Source organism: Rhamphochromis sp. 'chilingali' (genome assembly GCF_963969265.1).
Source record: "Rhamphochromis sp. 'chilingali' genome assembly, chromosome: 5".
NCBI lineage: Eukaryota > Metazoa > Chordata > Actinopteri > Cichliformes > Cichlidae > Rhamphochromis > Rhamphochromis sp. 'chilingali'.
This window is the reverse complement of record NC_137932.1, coordinates 14,437,583-14,455,276: the sequence shown is the minus strand read 5'-3', so window position 1 is coordinate 14,455,276 and position 17,694 is coordinate 14,437,583. Positions and strand designations below refer to the sequence as shown.

The 17,694-nt window shown below is 40.8% G+C and overlaps 1 protein-coding gene across 1 annotated transcript in view; it reads left to right on the top strand.

Annotated features, from left to right (window-relative positions):
- Nucleotides 1-17,694, top strand: part of LOC308396542 (acyl-CoA:lysophosphatidylglycerol acyltransferase 1-like) — a 75,823-nt gene that overhangs the window by 13,579 nt on the left and 44,550 nt on the right. Inside the window, exons 3-4 of the mRNA XM_080881927.1 lie at nt 13,835-13,953; nt 15,956-16,051. Coding sequence (XP_080738053.1) covers nt 13,835-13,953; nt 15,956-16,051 — 215 coding nt within the window. The remainder of the gene's footprint in view (nt 1-13,834; nt 13,954-15,955; nt 16,052-17,694) is intronic.

Sequence of the window (17,694 nt, the reverse complement as noted above, 5' to 3'; positions counted from 1 at the left end):
CAGCATGCACTGTTAAAAGCTTTTACCTAGAGAAACAGTACTGTCGGTGTATTGGCACCACTTTGGTAAATGTTTAATGTGTGTAGTGCATGAAAACATACTGTAGGTTTAAATGGACTTGGAGTCATGTCTTGTATCATGAGTGAAGGAGTGAACCAGAGTGGAATAATGGCCCTGCGGCTCGGGATCAGTGGAGAGGGCGATAGCATGAATGGAAATTAACATCTCTTTTGTTCTGAAGCCCTGAAACATGTTTGCATAAGTGGAGGCTGACGTTTAAATCCCCGGTGTGCAGAGAGAGACTGTGGGGTATTGATTTGGATGAACACTGTGCATTATGCGATAAATCCATGTTTTAATGTCGATATGTTGTAACACAACAAACTTTTAGAGCAAAATGAGGTCAAACTGGCTTTTAGCTTTTATTGAGAGTAAGAATTTAAAAGCAATTCATGATACTCCACAATCATTGTATTGATATGGAGACCTTGATAACTGGATTTAACCTGGTCTTTTACTGTGTAGGGCTGTCTGTTCTTCACACTCACTGGACATGACCTGCTCCTGTATTATGAGAACAGAGTTATGGTAACCAGTAATTGATATTTTCATGAAATTTTGTCCTTCAACCTTCAGGTTGCTATCATTGCTGCTGGACTTGACGCAAAAAGAAAGGATAAAAAAAATCGATGTGGGGTAGAGTCCCCAGCCCAAACTAGGGCTGTGCGATATGACCAAAGTCTCATATCCCGATATAAGACATCTATCGTCCCGATAACGATATAAATCACAAAAATGTAACATTTTCTGTAAATTCTGTGAATCTCGGGCAGCTCGACTTGCAGGAAGTGTTTCCAGCTGCGCGTCATGTAGCTGGAGTTGAGTGTTTTAACCGATGCATGAAACTATACATTTTTAGACATAAGTTGTAACGGCCGCGTTTTCTTTGAGTATTTATTACACGGCGTGCTGCGGGGAAAAGCCTGTTCTAACGTTTGAGTCTAAGGTTTATTTTTTAGCACCTGGTGGCTCTTTTTTACTTCTCATCCGTAAATAATCTGCTCTTTCACGTGATTCAGTTTATTTTGAAAAGTCTCAACAGGATCTTGAGCTTTATTGTGAAAAGTTTATGTGGAACATAAACAAGCAGACACGCGAGGGTGTTACCGTCGCTGTTGCTAACCACAACGCATAAAAACAGGTGCTTGTCTGTCAGTAGTGTGGTTATATAAAATATAAGAGAAAGAACTTTAAGAAATTAATATAGCCACTGCAGTGACCATCAAAAGGATGAAAAAATATTGCCGTAAACAGTTTATTTTGCGACACCACGAAACAAACGATAGCGTAAAATGAAACGATAGACGTTTTTACATCGTCATCTGATATACATCGTTATATCGAACAGCCCTAGCCCAAACTATATTTAGTCATGAATGTATCCTGACCTGTTCGAGGGTTTTGAAGGCAGATAATCATTTGAGAATAGAATAGAATTCAACTTTATTGTCATTGCACATGCACAGGTACAGGACAACGAAATGCAGTTTGCATCCATCCAGAAGTGCTTTAGCCGTGATATAGATATTAGAATATATATTAGCAATAATATAGATATGTAAGTATATTACAGAAATGGGTCTATTATGGTATGGTATAATGTACACGGTATGAAGTATGTTATGAAGTGTGAGTGTAGTGAGTACAAGCTATGAACAGGATATAAATATGGAATAAAAAACTATACAGAAATCTGAGATATACAGCTATACAGAAATGGGAACTATGCAAGTTATAAACAGTTGTAGGATTTAAAAATGATCGTATGTACAGAATGATTATTTACACAGAACTATACAGTTGTGCAGTTAAGATAAGTGAGATATGTGGATAATTTCTACAGAGGCTATATAAAGTGCTAGTGGTTGTGAGTGATGGTTCAGTCCATGTTATTGCGTGCGTGTGCGTGCGCGCTCGCGCGTGTTCGCATCCAGTCCAGTCCACGAGTTTAACGTGGGTCAGATGTCAGGAGGCAGAGTTCAGGAGTCTGACAGCTGTGGGGAAGAAGCTGTTCCGGTACCTGGTGGCCTTAGTCCGGAGGCTCCTGTAGCGCCTCCCAGAGGGCAGGAGGGTGAAGAATCTATGTGATGGGTGACTGGGGTCTTTGATGATTTTCCCAGCCCTTTTCAGACACTGCTTCCTGTAGATGTCCTTTATGGCAGGAAGTGGTGCTCCGGCGATGCGCTGGGCAGTTTTCACGACCCTCTGCAATGCCTTCCGGTCCGAGGCAGAGTAGTTCCCGTACCAGACTGTTATACAGTTGGTCAGGATGCTCTCGATGGTGCAGCGATAGAAGTTCACCAGGATGTCTGAGGACAGGTGGTTCTTCCTCAGTCCTCAAGAAGAAGAGGCGCTGGTGAGCCTTCTTGACCAGCTTGGAGCAGTTGGTCGTCCAGGTGAGATCCTCGGAGATGTGGACTCCCAGGAACTTGAAGCTGCTCACACGCTCCACAGCCGTCCCCTTAATGTGGACGGGTGGATGTGGGTCAGCATTCCTCCTGTAGTCCACGATGAGCTCCTTGGTCTTCTCGGTGTTAAGCAGCAGGTTGTTTCTGTCGCACCACTCAGCCAGACGATCCACCTCCTCCCTGTAGGCGGCCTCATCGTTGTCACTGATGAGGCCAGGGGGGGGAGACAGGATTTGAAATGTGCTAGGACCAGCTGCTCTAAGCACTTAGTGATGATGGGGGTGAGTGCTACTGGGCGGTAGTCATTGAGGCTAGATGGGTTGGAGTTTTTGGGTATCGGGACGATGGAGGTGGATTTGAAGCAGGCCGGTACCACAGCGTGGGCCAAGGACAGATTGAATATGTCTGTGAGCACTCCTGCAAGCTCCCCAGAACACGCTCTGAGAACACGCCCGGGGATGCCATCAGGACCTGCAGCCTTGTGGACATTGATCCTGCTCAGCACCGCTCCTACATCGGTGAGGGAGAGAGTCAGAGGTTGGTGGTCTGGCGTCATGTCTGTTGTGGTTGTGGGGTTCCCTCGCTCAAAACGAGCATAAAAGTTGTTGAGCTCGTTGAGGAAGGAGACATCAGAGGATGCGGGGGAGGGTTTGGTGGTCCTGTAGTCTGTAATGGTCTGGAGTCCTTGCCACATGCGTCGGGGGTTGGAGTTGGAGAAGTGTTCTTCTACCTTCTTTTTGTAATGGTGTTTGGCTTTTTTGATGCCCTTCTTTAGATTAGCCCTGGCTGTACTGTAGGCGTGTGCATCTCCTGACCTAAAGGCAGTGTTGCGGACCTTCAGGAGGAGACGAACATCACGGTTCATCCAAGGCTTCTGGTTGGGGTACATGGTGATCGGTGATTTGAGATTTGAAAAATAAGAAAAAGTCTGTTGCTTGGATTGTGAGGTTTCCAAACTTTACTATTTCAGCAGCAATACCCATGGCATGTTACGGAGCACCTGTTCCCAGAATCCAAACTGCCGCACCTCAGTTTGAAATATGAAACTTCTCAGCGGCCCACACAAACCTTTATTCACAAATCTGACCATCACGCTGGCCTCGTGAGCTTTCTTTGTGTTTTCGGCTGTTCATTTTGATATTCTGCTGATTTGCGTTTTGTGGGTTGATTTAAATTGGAAAGCTGTGCTTGAATTGCGTGACAGTTCCTTCCCACTATCAACACGAAAATGAAAACTGTTCAGGATCAAACGGTTGAGTAAGAATGACAGTTGATAAATCCTGTGGCTTTGTTTCCCTGGTTCTGTTTTTAATTGTAAACGTATGATGGCAACTCTGACTAAACTTTACATCAGAAATCTTTATCATACATTTGTCTGTTGTAAATCACTTCTTTGGCCCAACTTTACTATCTTCCGCAGCCCACTGTGTGACCATGAGCTGCTCTCTGAGACTTTTTTTATGTATATTTTCTGTATTTACCAGAAAGTTGTGTGTTTACCTTGGTTGCATTTTTATTTTTATTTTTATTCCTATTTATTCTATTTATCCCCTTCGTATATTTTATTTATATTGTCTCTGTATTTATATATATGTGTGTGTGTGTATAACTCTAACTTCTGTCGGTGCTGTGCTTTTTTTGGAAATCGAATTTCCCAGAGGAACCCACCCGAGGGATTAATAAAGTTCTATCTTATCTTATCTTATCTTATCTTATTTGATGTTACTAATAAACAGTAACATGGAGCGAGCTTTCTCTGTTAAGTGTTGTCAGTTGTTCGTGTTCGCAGCTACAGAGTGAGTACTTTAATATCTGCTAATGAAGTGCTGAATAAATTGCACACTGAATGACTAAATCCTTTTGTGAGCATGTTATGGTCACAGTTAGCAGCAGGTACCGTTACTCATGTACATTTTAAAAAAAATTAAATTAAAACGACAAGGTAATAACTGAGTCATGCAGAAACTGTCAATACTGACAGGTTGTTCAAATGTCTTTTTTTCCTGAACTCATGAAAGCAGATCTTATTCCTCTTTTAGAGGAACTAGAGCCGTGTCCATTCAGAGAGAGCGTAACCCATGTTTATTTACAGATTTCCCCTAAATGCATCACATGTAGGCAATCAGAGTCACTAAAGTAGTGCTTTTGTAGTTAAAAAATGAAGTTAAATGATCTCTGTTGCCCAGTCTTTGGCATTTTTCTAGTGTGTTTTATTCACAAACGAACCAGACGAAACTTGTGTTATTCATTCCTCAATTTCCCTCTACGTGGTTTCCATGCAGGTTTCCCCAGGCACAGGAGTATGCTCCTGCCTGCCTGGGCCTGTTGTCTCTCATCCCTCCAGTGATGGCAGAGGAGGCCAGTGGGGAGTGACAGATGCCCTTGGGAGACAGGCTTCACGGTCAAAGTCCCTTCCTATCAGCTCCACCTGATTTTCTTGACTTTTAGTTGAATTCTGTTTTTAATTTCACAAAATCCACTCTAGAAAGACAGGGTTTTTAAGCAATAAGTGTCTAGATATAATCTGTAACTGTGCCACATACTTGTAACCAAATCTCCCCCCCCACTCCCCGAATCATGCAGCTATACACTCTGGTGGAAAGCCACTTTTGTGTAGTAGATGTCATGATACTTTGCCAATTATCTGTCCTCGACAGAGAGAAGCAAGTATAGGGATGGACAGGCAAGGTCAGCGGTACACCGTTTAGCTGACCATAGATACCGGATTAGACATTGTGCCTGCAGCCTGGCTGTCATCCTGCTGCGCAAACTGTGTCATCTCTCAAAGACAATTTCCCTAATGTATTCTATCTGACAGATGACCCATCTTTGTGATATCACTTATTCGCCCGCAAAAATAGGGACTTCAGCTAGCATGAAGGCATGCTCCTTATGAAATGGCATTGCCTTTAGGGTACTTACACCCCATATACCCATGTCACTGTATCACAGATATGTCATTTTTCACAAAGTATGTGGCTGATGTCTGTGTGCGTGTGGATCAGGTGTCTTATCTTTGGAGGTTAAACAAAGGCCTAATTAAACATGCAAATAATAAATTCAGTTCTTTATTCTATTCTTTATTCTACTTTTTCAAACCCTCAGTGAGATCTTTTTATGAGGATTTGAGATGCAGGTACTTCAAATACAACCTTGGAAACCAGCCTGTAACGTGTGTTAGAGAAAAGTAATTCAGCAGCTGGTGTATTGCTGCTGTTAGTTCTTTGTGTTTTCTTCATTTACTGAAGCTTTAATATGTCAAATGTCTACCATGGAAGGAGCTTCCTCCATTAAGTGTCATCAGTTGTCTTTCATGCTTCCAGCTACAGAGTGAGTTCTTTAATAGCTCTAATGAAGTGCGGAATTACTTGTGGATTGGCACTATGACTAAATAACTTTGTGAACATGCTAAACAATTAGCAGCAGGTGGAACAAGTTAAAATTCAAAAGCAAAATTTTTCAGAAACACAGATCTTACTCTTGTAGAGGACCTAGAGCCCTGCCTGTAACCCATGTTTATACAGCTGTCATTTATAGATGTAACCTAAATACATTGCATGCAGACAATTATTAAGTTATTGTTTGGAAAAAGAGGACCGCTGGAAGGACGTATTTGCTGCGTGCATGTGTTTTAGTGCAGAATCAAGAACTGTTCATGCAGATAAGGTGTGAATGATATAATCTGTCACACGAAACCAGAAACAATAAATCAAATGAAATCTTTGTTAGAACTTTTTGGCCTGCTCTCATTTATTGATAGCATTACAAAGGCATGTTCAAGGGGTAAGACTTGGTTTAGCCTCATCTGCATGTAAAATGTTTTGTCAGATTGTTGTTGTTGCTGATGGCTGATTTCAGGCTCTGTGCATCTGGTTACCACCATGTCACCATAATGACAAAAGTATTTGCTGGTATATCTTGAAACACAAATGTGCTTGAGTTGAAATCCCATTCTTAATCATAGGGTTCAATGTGATGTGGGCCCACCCTTTGCAGCTAAAACTGCTTCAACTCATTTTGACCATTCATACAGAGGTTCCACTCCAAGCTCGCTCATCCATGTCTTTATAGACATTGCTTTATGCACTGGTCATGCTGGACCATCCCCAAACTTTTTCAACAAATTTGGGAGCTTGAAATTGTCCAACATGTCTTGATGTGCTTAAGCATTATTTCACTGGTACTAAGGGAGCAAGCCCAACTCCTAAAAAACATAACTCCACGCTATAATCCCCCCCACCCCCCAAACTTCTCACTTGGCAGAATGCAGTCAGACAAGTACCGTTCTCCTGGTAACCGCCAAACCCAGACTTGTCCCTCAGATTGCCAGACGGAGAAACGAGATTCGTCTCTCCAGAGTCTCCTTGAAGGGTGCGTGTGTAGTGTAGTCCACACAGATCCATGTGCTGATCACTGTATGGCATTTACAATACTCAGACCAGCGTACTCACAAATGCTGAAATTGAAACAAACCTTTAAGAGTTTAGCACTCATTTGTTATCTTAAACTTTTGCTAAGAGGCTTTGGAATGCATCAAATGTCCTTATAAAGATGGCCAAAAATAAACATCCTCCTACACACAGAGCAGAGCAGGCAGCAGTCACTGTAGAGGAAACACTGGTAACTGAGAAGAAAAAAAGGAGAACTACTCATCTGATGAACTTCAAACAATGTGCTTTACCTGCAAAGTTTGAATACAATGAACACCGATGGACAAACAAAGACTGGTGTTCAGTTTTTTCACACAAGTCTTGTTTTGGGTTCCACCTGTTATTTAAGTGACACAATGAACAGATTTAAAACTTTTATTTCAGGGACTTTTATTTGCTTGGGTAAAATTAGTCTTGAATCATAGAGTTGGGATAAATTGGCAATTAAGAAGGCTTTCAGTTCTATTTGAGTTTATTTTAATTAGTGTGTCTTGAAGACTTCCTTGAAGATGCAGCTCCTGGCTTTTAGCAACTGCTCGCCACCTTGTGTTTGGAAACACTGAACTCGTTCCCAAGACCCAGAGGCAAAGTAAAACTAAAGGTTTTGCTTTTCTCTTCGTTGAAGCCCTAATATTTCAGGCTGTTTTACATTAAAAAGCAGAGTGAGTTGTCTCGGGCAAAGAAGAAGCAGCAGAAGGAGAAGCTTGCCACATAAATTTCAGTGGGAAAAATTGCAGCACAATATTACGTTGCCCACTCCAGTCTAGAAGCAGTTTTGCTCCTCAGGCAGTTTATCAGTTTAGTCATTTTTCCGTTTGACTCCTTTAACCTCCCGTTTGTTTCTGCTCCGTCAAATTTCTTGACCAGTTCTGTTAAACAATTTCATTTGGAAAAAAATGGTTTAGTTCATCTTAAAGATGGAGATTTTCCATTTTTGTCACTAGTCATGACAAAAAAAAATTAGATTGATTTCGTAATTCCCTCTTTGTACACCTCTTTTTATTAAACCTGTAGCCCTTGTGTGTGTAAACTCACACAGTAGTGGGAACAAGAAATGTGAGCTTCCCGTTTTAACCAAATGAACACAAACACTTTTGCACTTTCTGTCTTCTCTCTAAGCTACCATGTGTATAGAAATTGTCATTTGAGCTTCTTCGTCGTCTTCGTCTTCATTATTCCTGCTGAACTTCAACCAGACGTCTTGCATCCATCTGTATCTGGCAGCGCGCAGTAAACTAGAGCTTTTAACGCATGTGTGAAAATCATTGACTTGCCTGTGTGCTACATATGAGGAAGGACATTATTCCTGACCCCATTCTCCTGATATTATCTGAGGCACTGGTGTGGAAAAATCCTCTATCTTTATATCCTGAAATTTGCTTCTCCACAGACAGGAAGAGCTCAGTCACTCTGTACCCTAGAGCCTAACTGACGCAACATTTGCAATACACAGACCTGTAAATTGTCAGACCCTCCTCAAACTACAAGGCTCACAAGTAGACTACTGCAGTCCAGCTGGATTTTTTCCCCTCCTTGATGCTCCGTTTATGTGCAAAGCTTGCTGGAGTGTGTTTAATGTGGAGAGGAAGCTTCATGTGTTCTCCTGCAGTGCTACTGTTGCCAGCCCTTATCTTACATGAACCATGTTTCCTTCATTGTTGCAGCTCCCTGTGTATTCTGACAACAATCAGAGGTGAATGTAGTGAAATAGCCCTGATGCTCTGTATAGAGGCCTGACAACGTAAATCAGAAAGAGATCCACTGCTATAGCCGCTGACGAGCACTGGACATTGTTAGACAGATCACACTTGACAGGTAGAAACATTGTATTACTTGGAAACAGTAGCGAGTCTATCATTAAGCTCATAGTAAAGGCCTATTTAACAATCATGGTGGTTTATAATTATAATCTGTAAGGCTTCATGATTTTTGTTTTATTTAGTTATATTTTCTTTATTGAATTGAGTTTGGTTTCAGTTAGTTTCCAGAGTGGAGTTGCTCATTTTAGACTAGGTTTGGTTGGTTGTAAGCTCTCCAGCTAGTTGTGGATCTAATCTGGGGTTTTCTCCTATTTGGGTGTACATGGAAAACCTCCCAGGTGACCCTACTACCTCAACTAGCTCCTTTCGACACAGAGCAGCAGCGGCTCAATTCCAAGCTTCTCACCTTATCTCTATGGTGAATCCTAGCCATGCTACAGAGAAACCCAATTTCTGCTGCTTGTATTTTTGACCTCGGTCCCTTAGTCATCGGTCTTTTAGTCAGTCTTAGAACCATAGTTGGAATGGAGGTTAACTAGTAAATTTACATTTTGGCACGGCTCTGCTTTACGATGATAGACTGGTACAGCGCTCGCATTACTGCTCACACCACCTCGTGCTCCACCTTCATTTCACTCTTCGATCTGTTCTCAGTAGACTGTGCAAAGTTGTTTGACTTGTGTTAGCTTTACCTGCCACAGTTTACACTCAACTTTATTTTTGGCACGAGCCCCACACTACAGTGGCTAACATTGGCCTAACGCATGTGCAATCAAACAAAAAAAAAAAAAAAGGTCCATCTGTTGTGTTGACGCCTTAGGGAAATAAAGGAGCAGCCTGAGTTTTTGCATGTTTCTTCTGTTTGAACAGCAGCATCTCGTCTCACCATCTCAGACACGTCATCATTCACACATGGTAGTTAGTTTTGCATTTGATTTTAATTTTTGTGGTTGGAAAATGCATTCTAGGTGCATTATTGCAGCCTTCAGTGAGCAACACGGTATTACATGTTTCAATATGATGGTTGAAAACAAAGAAATTATATATATTTGATTTTAAAAAACAAAAAAACAAAACGGGTATGGCATTGGATTTTTATTTTAAAACTTTAATGCAAGTAAAACCACAGAAGTTTTAATTTCCCTTTTCTTTGTGGTGTGCTGTTGCACATGGTGGCTACATCGCCTGTGAAGGTTGTGGTGCTTACTGCTATGTAGAGCGATATGACCAAAAAATATTTATCACGATATACATTTGAAAATTTGCGATAACGATATAACTGACGATATAATTGACACTAGACAAAATACTTTACAACTCCACAACTTTATTAGTGCAAAAAACAACAACAACCCATCAATGTATTTTCACTTAAACAAGCAGCTGTTTTATTATGTGCATTAACGCTATATAAAAATTTAACAGTGCAAATGCAAATTCCTTGCTGACAGTTTAACCAAAAGGCATTTCCAGTGGAAATTGGCCGACATACCCTCAGCATAACCATGTATAATATCCACAAAACTTAAAAAGAGGTTACACACACACACACACACACACACACACACACACACACACACACACACACACACACACACACACACAAAATACGGTAATATTATGTTGAAGCACAGTACGTATCACTCCGTGAGGCTGCTGCCTACGATAGCTGTAATGCTCCGACAATCCATCAAGCGGTGCGCGTTTTACCCATATTCTATTGCGATATTTCATTTTCTTATTGTTGCCCAACATTATACCGGTATAATCGTGAACTGTATGATAGGGCCCAGCCCTACTGCTATGAACACGAAATTGTTTCGATTGGCATAATTGAACAATAAGTGGGTGATCATTTATCCAGTGTTTCCATAACTATTTCACATTATTTATTTTAATTGAATCAGATTTCTTTGTAAATGTACTTTGTCACAATGTCTAAATGTCACTGGCTGTGGCATCTGGCATTAAAGTTGTAAACTGAGATAATGAGTCATATCTGCATAACATTTTGTGGGATCATGATGAGACTGGTTCTGTGGGTAGATGAGACCTGGGTGCACCTGTGTGCCCTGCTTGATGTTTCCGTACTTGTTCCACAGAACTGCAGCTTGCAGCTATATTTTGCTTAGTCTTATTTATATCAGTTTGACGGTGAACAAAGGCCCGGTTCCCTTCAGACGTACATGGATTCCTTACGTGGTTTCACTGAGGAGGGAAGAATTATTTATGGACATGAAAATAAGGCTCAGCTCTGTAACAGGATGTAGACCTAACGTTCTGCTTATCCAAATGAAAATGTTATTTCTGTCGGGGCGTTCCCATACCAACAACAATGTTGTCTGTCTGACACATATCCTGATGATTATTTTAGATTTTGCTGTGTTGTTGTTGTTGTTGTTGTTTTTATTACTAAAAATAAAGTTCACCACCCCCCCAAAATAACATTTTTATACTAAATGTTTGTGTCTGTATCATAATTTAGACCTTTTTGGGGAAATAAATGCATAGTCTGATTTCATACACTGCATAAAATAACATTTTCATCATTAAAGCGGCATTTGAAAGTCATCCTTTTATTTGTAATGGGGCTGTTCCTCTTCTTTGCTCTGCCAGGTCCATAGAGAAAGTGACTGTGCTACCATTTCCTGAAACTCACTTCTCTTTCCTCATTTCCAAACCACAGACCAACAGTTTATTGTTTACCTTCAGCTCAGATGAATATGCATGTTCGGTGATGACTAATCCGGCACAGCGAAACTCATAAAAATCCACTGTATATGATGTAATCATCTAAGGCACCTCTGCCATGGTCTTAGACCCATTGGGCACATTAACAGAACAGTGTAAATGTTTATAGAGCCCATTTAGGAGGTAGATACGTGTGAATAAACCTGCTGATCCAGGTAGGGAGAGTATGCAAATCAGGCTGATAGCTGATAGTTTATCACAGTGGAGGAATAGTTATGGCAAGAGGAACAAGAAACAAGGGATACAGTCTCTGTTTTTCAACCAGAGGTAGAACTACGGACAGAGACAAAGTGGATTTCACTAATAGAGACACCTTGGCACTCCCTCTGTTGTTGCTGTGTTGGTAAAATAAAACACCTGGCTTAAACAAACTGTTTTTGATTCCTGTGTGTATTTATTTCTCAGCTTAATACCTTTAAATCCTTAACAGTTTACAGTGAGCGCTGATGTGTCTGGAAGCAGACCAGGAATTTCAGATGGATTGAAAACATTCATTTTTCCGCTTGGTCGTTCCAAATTGGAGTGCCTGAATGGAAAAACTTTCGGAAGATACGGTTTATGATTGTTTGGCTTTTTTGATTTTTTTTAAAAAATGGTTTAAAAAAAAAAAAAAAGGCTGAGCTTACAACTTTGGCATATATAATTACTTATTGAGGTTTCTATGTGATACTTCAGGGGAGTGATGACAGTATGAATGGGTGTGCAGGATGTGTGTTAGGCTCTAGTCACACAGGCCTGGAGACTAGTTGGTGTCCAGTTGACAACAATTGGTCGTTAAAGAAAAATATGCATTTCATGACTGGTATTAATAGTTGCTTAACTATACCGTGCTCCATGGAAATTCTGCTTGCAATTGCTTTGGTTGCTAGCAGATTACCTGAGTTGCCACAGTTTGAGTGGAAGACAGCTACTTGCCTGCAACAAGTTGGAGACTCCTTTCAGAATTGCAGAAAAAAAAACTGGGCCTTCATCAATTTCAATATTTTGTTTGTTTTTTTGTTTTATTCCCCCGTTTGTCCTACAGAAATGACAAATTAATCTTAATTGATCTTAATTTCCCGGGTTTTGCTTCTTTCAGCTGTTCATCACAGTGTTGAAAAATAACTTGCACAAAACATTTGGTACAACAAATAAGTAACAGCCACTGATGGAGAGAAGAGAAGTAAGAAAGTCTGAGGAGGTCCGAATAACTTGAAATAAAAGAGAACCTTTTGCGAGGCAGATAAGCCATGGCATAGAGCTGGGCGATATAAGATTTTTTTTTTCATATCACGATATGTTTTTTCATTTCAGGCGATAACGATATATATCACGATATAAGCCAAATAACTATATTTGTAAGATTTAAATGTGCCGTTGCTCACAAGTAAAATGTGAAATAATCAGCAGCTTGTTTTGATTTAAATATTTATTTCCCATAATAAGTTCAACAGGGTAGATGTACTTAAGGAACATGAGACTTTTTCAGATAAATAAAGGCAAATATTGCAAACTACACAAAAGCAGCCGCTAAAGCGTTAAAGTTTCAAAATAGAACAAACGAAACAGACTAAATTGTCAATTCCACTTAGAAACAAAATATTAATTCTAAAAATAAATCTTAGTTTGTTTTACAGAAGAACAGAAAAATTGACTAACTTTTGTCAATATCAAATAAACTGAGAACTAAAAGGAAATTCTCAAGCTCTCCTTGTTGTATAGCTGAGCTTTTCAAACAGTTTTAACAGTTACTTTAGTCTGACAAAAGCCGAATGACGAATTAGCGCTTCCAGTCAGAGATTGAGCTGCACCGCTTTATTGTATTTCCAGACTTTCTTTCGGCACAATTTAAAGTGCGCGCTACTCTGTTTTTTGTCAGACTTGAAATAGTCGAAATACCTTCACACTACGGAACTTCTATGGCTCTTCTGTTCGACAATCTCTCCGGCGTTGGAACCATCATCTGTTTTCTCTTCGGTAACCTTCGGTCACGCTCGGTAAATTTTTCTCTAGTCGGCACACTCATTTCCTCCATTACCGCTGGCTGCTTCCCAAACAAATACACATGTGCGGCACGTAACAAGTCACGTGACGTGACGCTGCGGCTGTGATTGGTTCGGCTCTGCGCTACTTAATTTGGATTGGCTGTTTTTGTTAAGAGGACAAGAGAGATGAGGCCTATCGCAATAGTTTAACTTTTCTATCGAGGAAAAGTTATTTCGCAATACATATCGTTATCATATCGCCCAACTCTACCATGGCATAATAATGCATCTTGCAGTGTAACATCACTTTAAGATGTTACACTGCAGAAAGACAGGAGGTTTAGTGAAAACTAATGTAAATACAAACTTTGTTTCCATTAAAGCTCCAAAGGTTTGAAGAGTAGTACTTGCACAGCGTGTTTTTCATTAAAGTGCATGTGTCTTTTTGTTTGGTCTCACAGTAACAGAATGGGGTGATGATGTGCGGCCGATCTCCGAGGAAGAAGCCATGGTCATCGTCAACCACCAATCAACAGGAGATGTGTGCACACTCATGATGTGCCTGCAAGACAAGGGAACGGTAAGAAAGGACAGGGATGTGTTGCTTTCTTGTCACCTCCCCTTGGGGGAAAGTGTGCAACACTGTTAAGGATGCACTGTCAACATCTTTACACAAAAAGCAGTGCGGACGTTTGGACCTGCGGGCTGTTCCTGTGAGAACAAACATCACCCTGAAAAGCCTTTTGGCTAAAATTATGTTAATTTGGAAACATAATTCTTGTCTCAATTCATCCTTAAGCATTTCACATTAATGTGGCTGTTGACTTTGTGCATCATGCCAGTTTTGAACGTTTCACCTCTGTTGTAGTAACTGAGGAAAGCGAGGACACACAGTGGTGTGCAGTGGGACACCACTTTAATAAACAAATAAATAAAAAACATGTTCTATTTATTAATTTATTTATTCATTGAAATGATTGCTGTGAGTCTGATTCGAACACAAATACAGGAGTCGGCCACTTTGAACAGCCCTTTTGATTACTGCATTAGAGAACTCCAGCTGTGAAGTGATCAAAATGACATTATATGAACACATAAAACAGCTAAAGTTGGATTTTTAAAAAAATATTGTTAAAATGAATGCTGCAGGAAGCTCATACCATACACTCATGCTGCCTGCTTAAGGCTTTCTTTGTGACTTCGTGAAATAATAATAGTAAGTAAGTTACTCCACGCTCACCTTTACCTGACATGTTTTACCGTAGCAAGCCAAAGTTGGTTTAATAGATTTATATGAGGAAAAACAAATGCCAGTTACCGGTAGTTGCAACATTTCGATTCCGCCAGGTAACAGGATATCTTCCCTTTTTTTTCTCCCCTCCCTCAATGTTTTCACTTCTTTGCTTATGTTGAGGCTGCTGGCTTGTGGCAAGGTGGATGGTTAGTTTTATTTTTAGGCACTTTTCCTCTGTTAGCATCTTTAAAATGTGTTTGTTAAGTTGGGTGAAAGTGATTATAACAATAAATCTAATCTGATAGTTCAGTCATTTTTGTTGTGAATCCCCCTGCGATTTAATTTTGGAACTTTGTGTTTTAACTCGCTGTGAGGAGCTTCCATGATAACATGATTTGGTATGTGGCTGTGAGGTGCGCAGTCAACAACTGCTGCCAGAATGGCATAAATTATGGCACCAAGATGTGAACTCTCCTAACCCTGCAACTATTTACTTGTTTGTGTGTTGCCAAACAGACCAGTGGACATGCTTGAGGCTAACCAGCTGGTCACCGATCAGAACAGAGGATGCTGAAAATGAGTGGATGTTGCTTGACTTGTAAATTAGTCATCAGGAACACCCCCAATTTTACCTGTCTAGTCCGCTGCTAACGTCACAATAAAAATTGTTTTTGACCGCTACAGGAAATTTTCCCTATGAATTCTTAGTGATGTTTAGTGAATTCCAGCGTTAAGTGTTTTCAAACTACTGTTGTACTGTGTTAATAGATTCATGCTTTGAGTTTTCATAGCACCAAGGGGAATGTGTTTATTATCTCCTTGAGAAAGAGCAATAGTGATGGGAGTGTGCAGATGCTGGCTCTCTTGCATTTTTCCACACCGATCACTGTAAACATACAGGGAAGTGTAATGTCAGTGCACATGCACACCTATTCCTCCAGGAGTAATAACTAACCTCAGTCAACATGTGTTTAGTTAAATGTATGTCATGCCTGCGTTCTTATAGGACTCCTGTTAATTGGCTAGCACTATAAAAATCAATGCAGAGGGCAGTGTTGTTGTTTTCCCTTTTTTATTTTTTTTTTGCCGAGAGCTGGCATTGGATCGGGGCAGCCGAGCTACACTGCACAAACATGATGACATGATTCGCCTCAACAACCGCATCCCGGCCCACTTTATCCGCTTAGCACTGAAAGGACAGTAAGCCAAAGCCACATGGGTGCAGGTCACGAGGGCAGAAATACTCAGAGGGGCAGCATCAGTTTGTGCTGTTCACGTAAACTCTGCTTATTTAATTTCTTTTTTTGTTTTTTATTTAAATGATTATTGAATTTTTTCTTTCTTGCAGGTGGTACGAAAAATGATGTGGCTGATGGACCACGTGTTTAAATACACCAACTTTGGCCTAGTGTCCTTGATCCATGGGGACTTCTTCATTAGACAGGTAAGTAGCCCAAAATCTGGAGGTCTTACTTTTATCTTTACTTTTGACTTTAATATGTTTTTTTTTTCTTTTCTTTGGTTGTTGTCAGCATTAACACAGTCTGCTTCACATTCTTAGCCTATTTTTTTTTTTTTTTTTAATTGGCATATTAGCCTCAAAGCTTGCAGAAACACTTTTTTGCCAAAGGATAAAAGTCTGTTTTTCCACACTTGTCAACACCTTGTTTTCTTCCCCTGAAATTCTGAGAGTTCAAACCACAGAGCTTTGAAGTCGCAACCCATCTCATTAAACCCCAGTTACTAGAAGCCTGTTATTTCTGCGCTGTCCACAAGTGAAGCTGCTATCCATCTGCTTGTTCCAGCTGGACAGCAGCTATGTTAGCAGGCTTTCCTGCAGCCATGGTGTCCCGAGAAGGGGAAAATGTCAGCAGAGAGTGGTGTGGGAGGCCTGCTGAGCCCCTCTGGGTCAGACTGGGCTCTTTTGTTGTGGGGGCAGCTGAAGCAGAGCTCTGACAGGACTACACACACATCCTACAGGGCTCTGACTGGCCAGGGAATTCTTGGAATATCATGCAAGTTTGAGAGGTTAATTTTAGGCAAGATTTGTGCTAAACTCATTAGTGTCAGTGATACACTTACACAAAACCAAGGGGACATCTATTAGATATCAACTACAACAGCACAGCACATCTATATTGTGGCAATTTCCAAGTTTTACCAAAAAATGGGACGTGAGCATCTTGATATCACAATGATGAAAACCACGAGAGAGGACGGGCTACACAAATGCAAAAGCTTAAGTACACACAGAGAGGCAAGCGACAGCAAAGAAGGGGCAAGACTGCAAAATAATCGCAAATATAAAAAGAGGTGTACATCTAGTGAACGTAGATTAGTCATGAAACATAATGTAGTGATCTGCAATAGTATTATTTAGTTGCATTATTTCTGACTAAAAATAAGCTTTTAAAAAGGTTTTTCTAAAGACAAAGCAGATTTTTCATGATAGGCATTCAGTCATGAAATTGAAGCCATATATTCATATTCATCACCCAGACTATCATACCCCTGTGTGCCAGAGTACACAGGATGTAATAAACATTTATCGGGTTACATAAACATTTGTTGCCTTGGATGTTAGAAATCAGCACGTTTAACTTCACTGAGTAAATAAAGCCGGTGAACCTAAACGGCACTAGCTTCCAACTGGACAAAATCTCGGAGGTCATGACTTAATATTAAACAGAAGCGCTGCTGAGGGGCTGTCTGTGTTGATCCACATTTGTTTTGTTGAATGAGAAGGCTCCCACGCTCCTCACGCTTATCATGCTGTTGTTGCACTTTCTGAGCTGAGCAGAAATGCCCTGACAAGAGGGAATTAAATTTTTTAGGTCATGGAAATGCATTGCCGTGGAATTTCACATGAGCCACCGTGCCGAGGGTGAAGCAACCCGAGCCTGCTAACAGCCAGCTGGACAGGCCGTAGTAGGAAGTCTGAGCGGGCTCAGTCATTTCTGCCGCCCTCGTCTCTCTCTGAAGTCCCCTCTGGCATTCCTGCGCGTGCATTCTTGACATCCTTCCTCAGAATCTTTCACACATCCACACAGTGCAGCAAGCAGCTGCCCCGGCCACCCTGAGCATCTG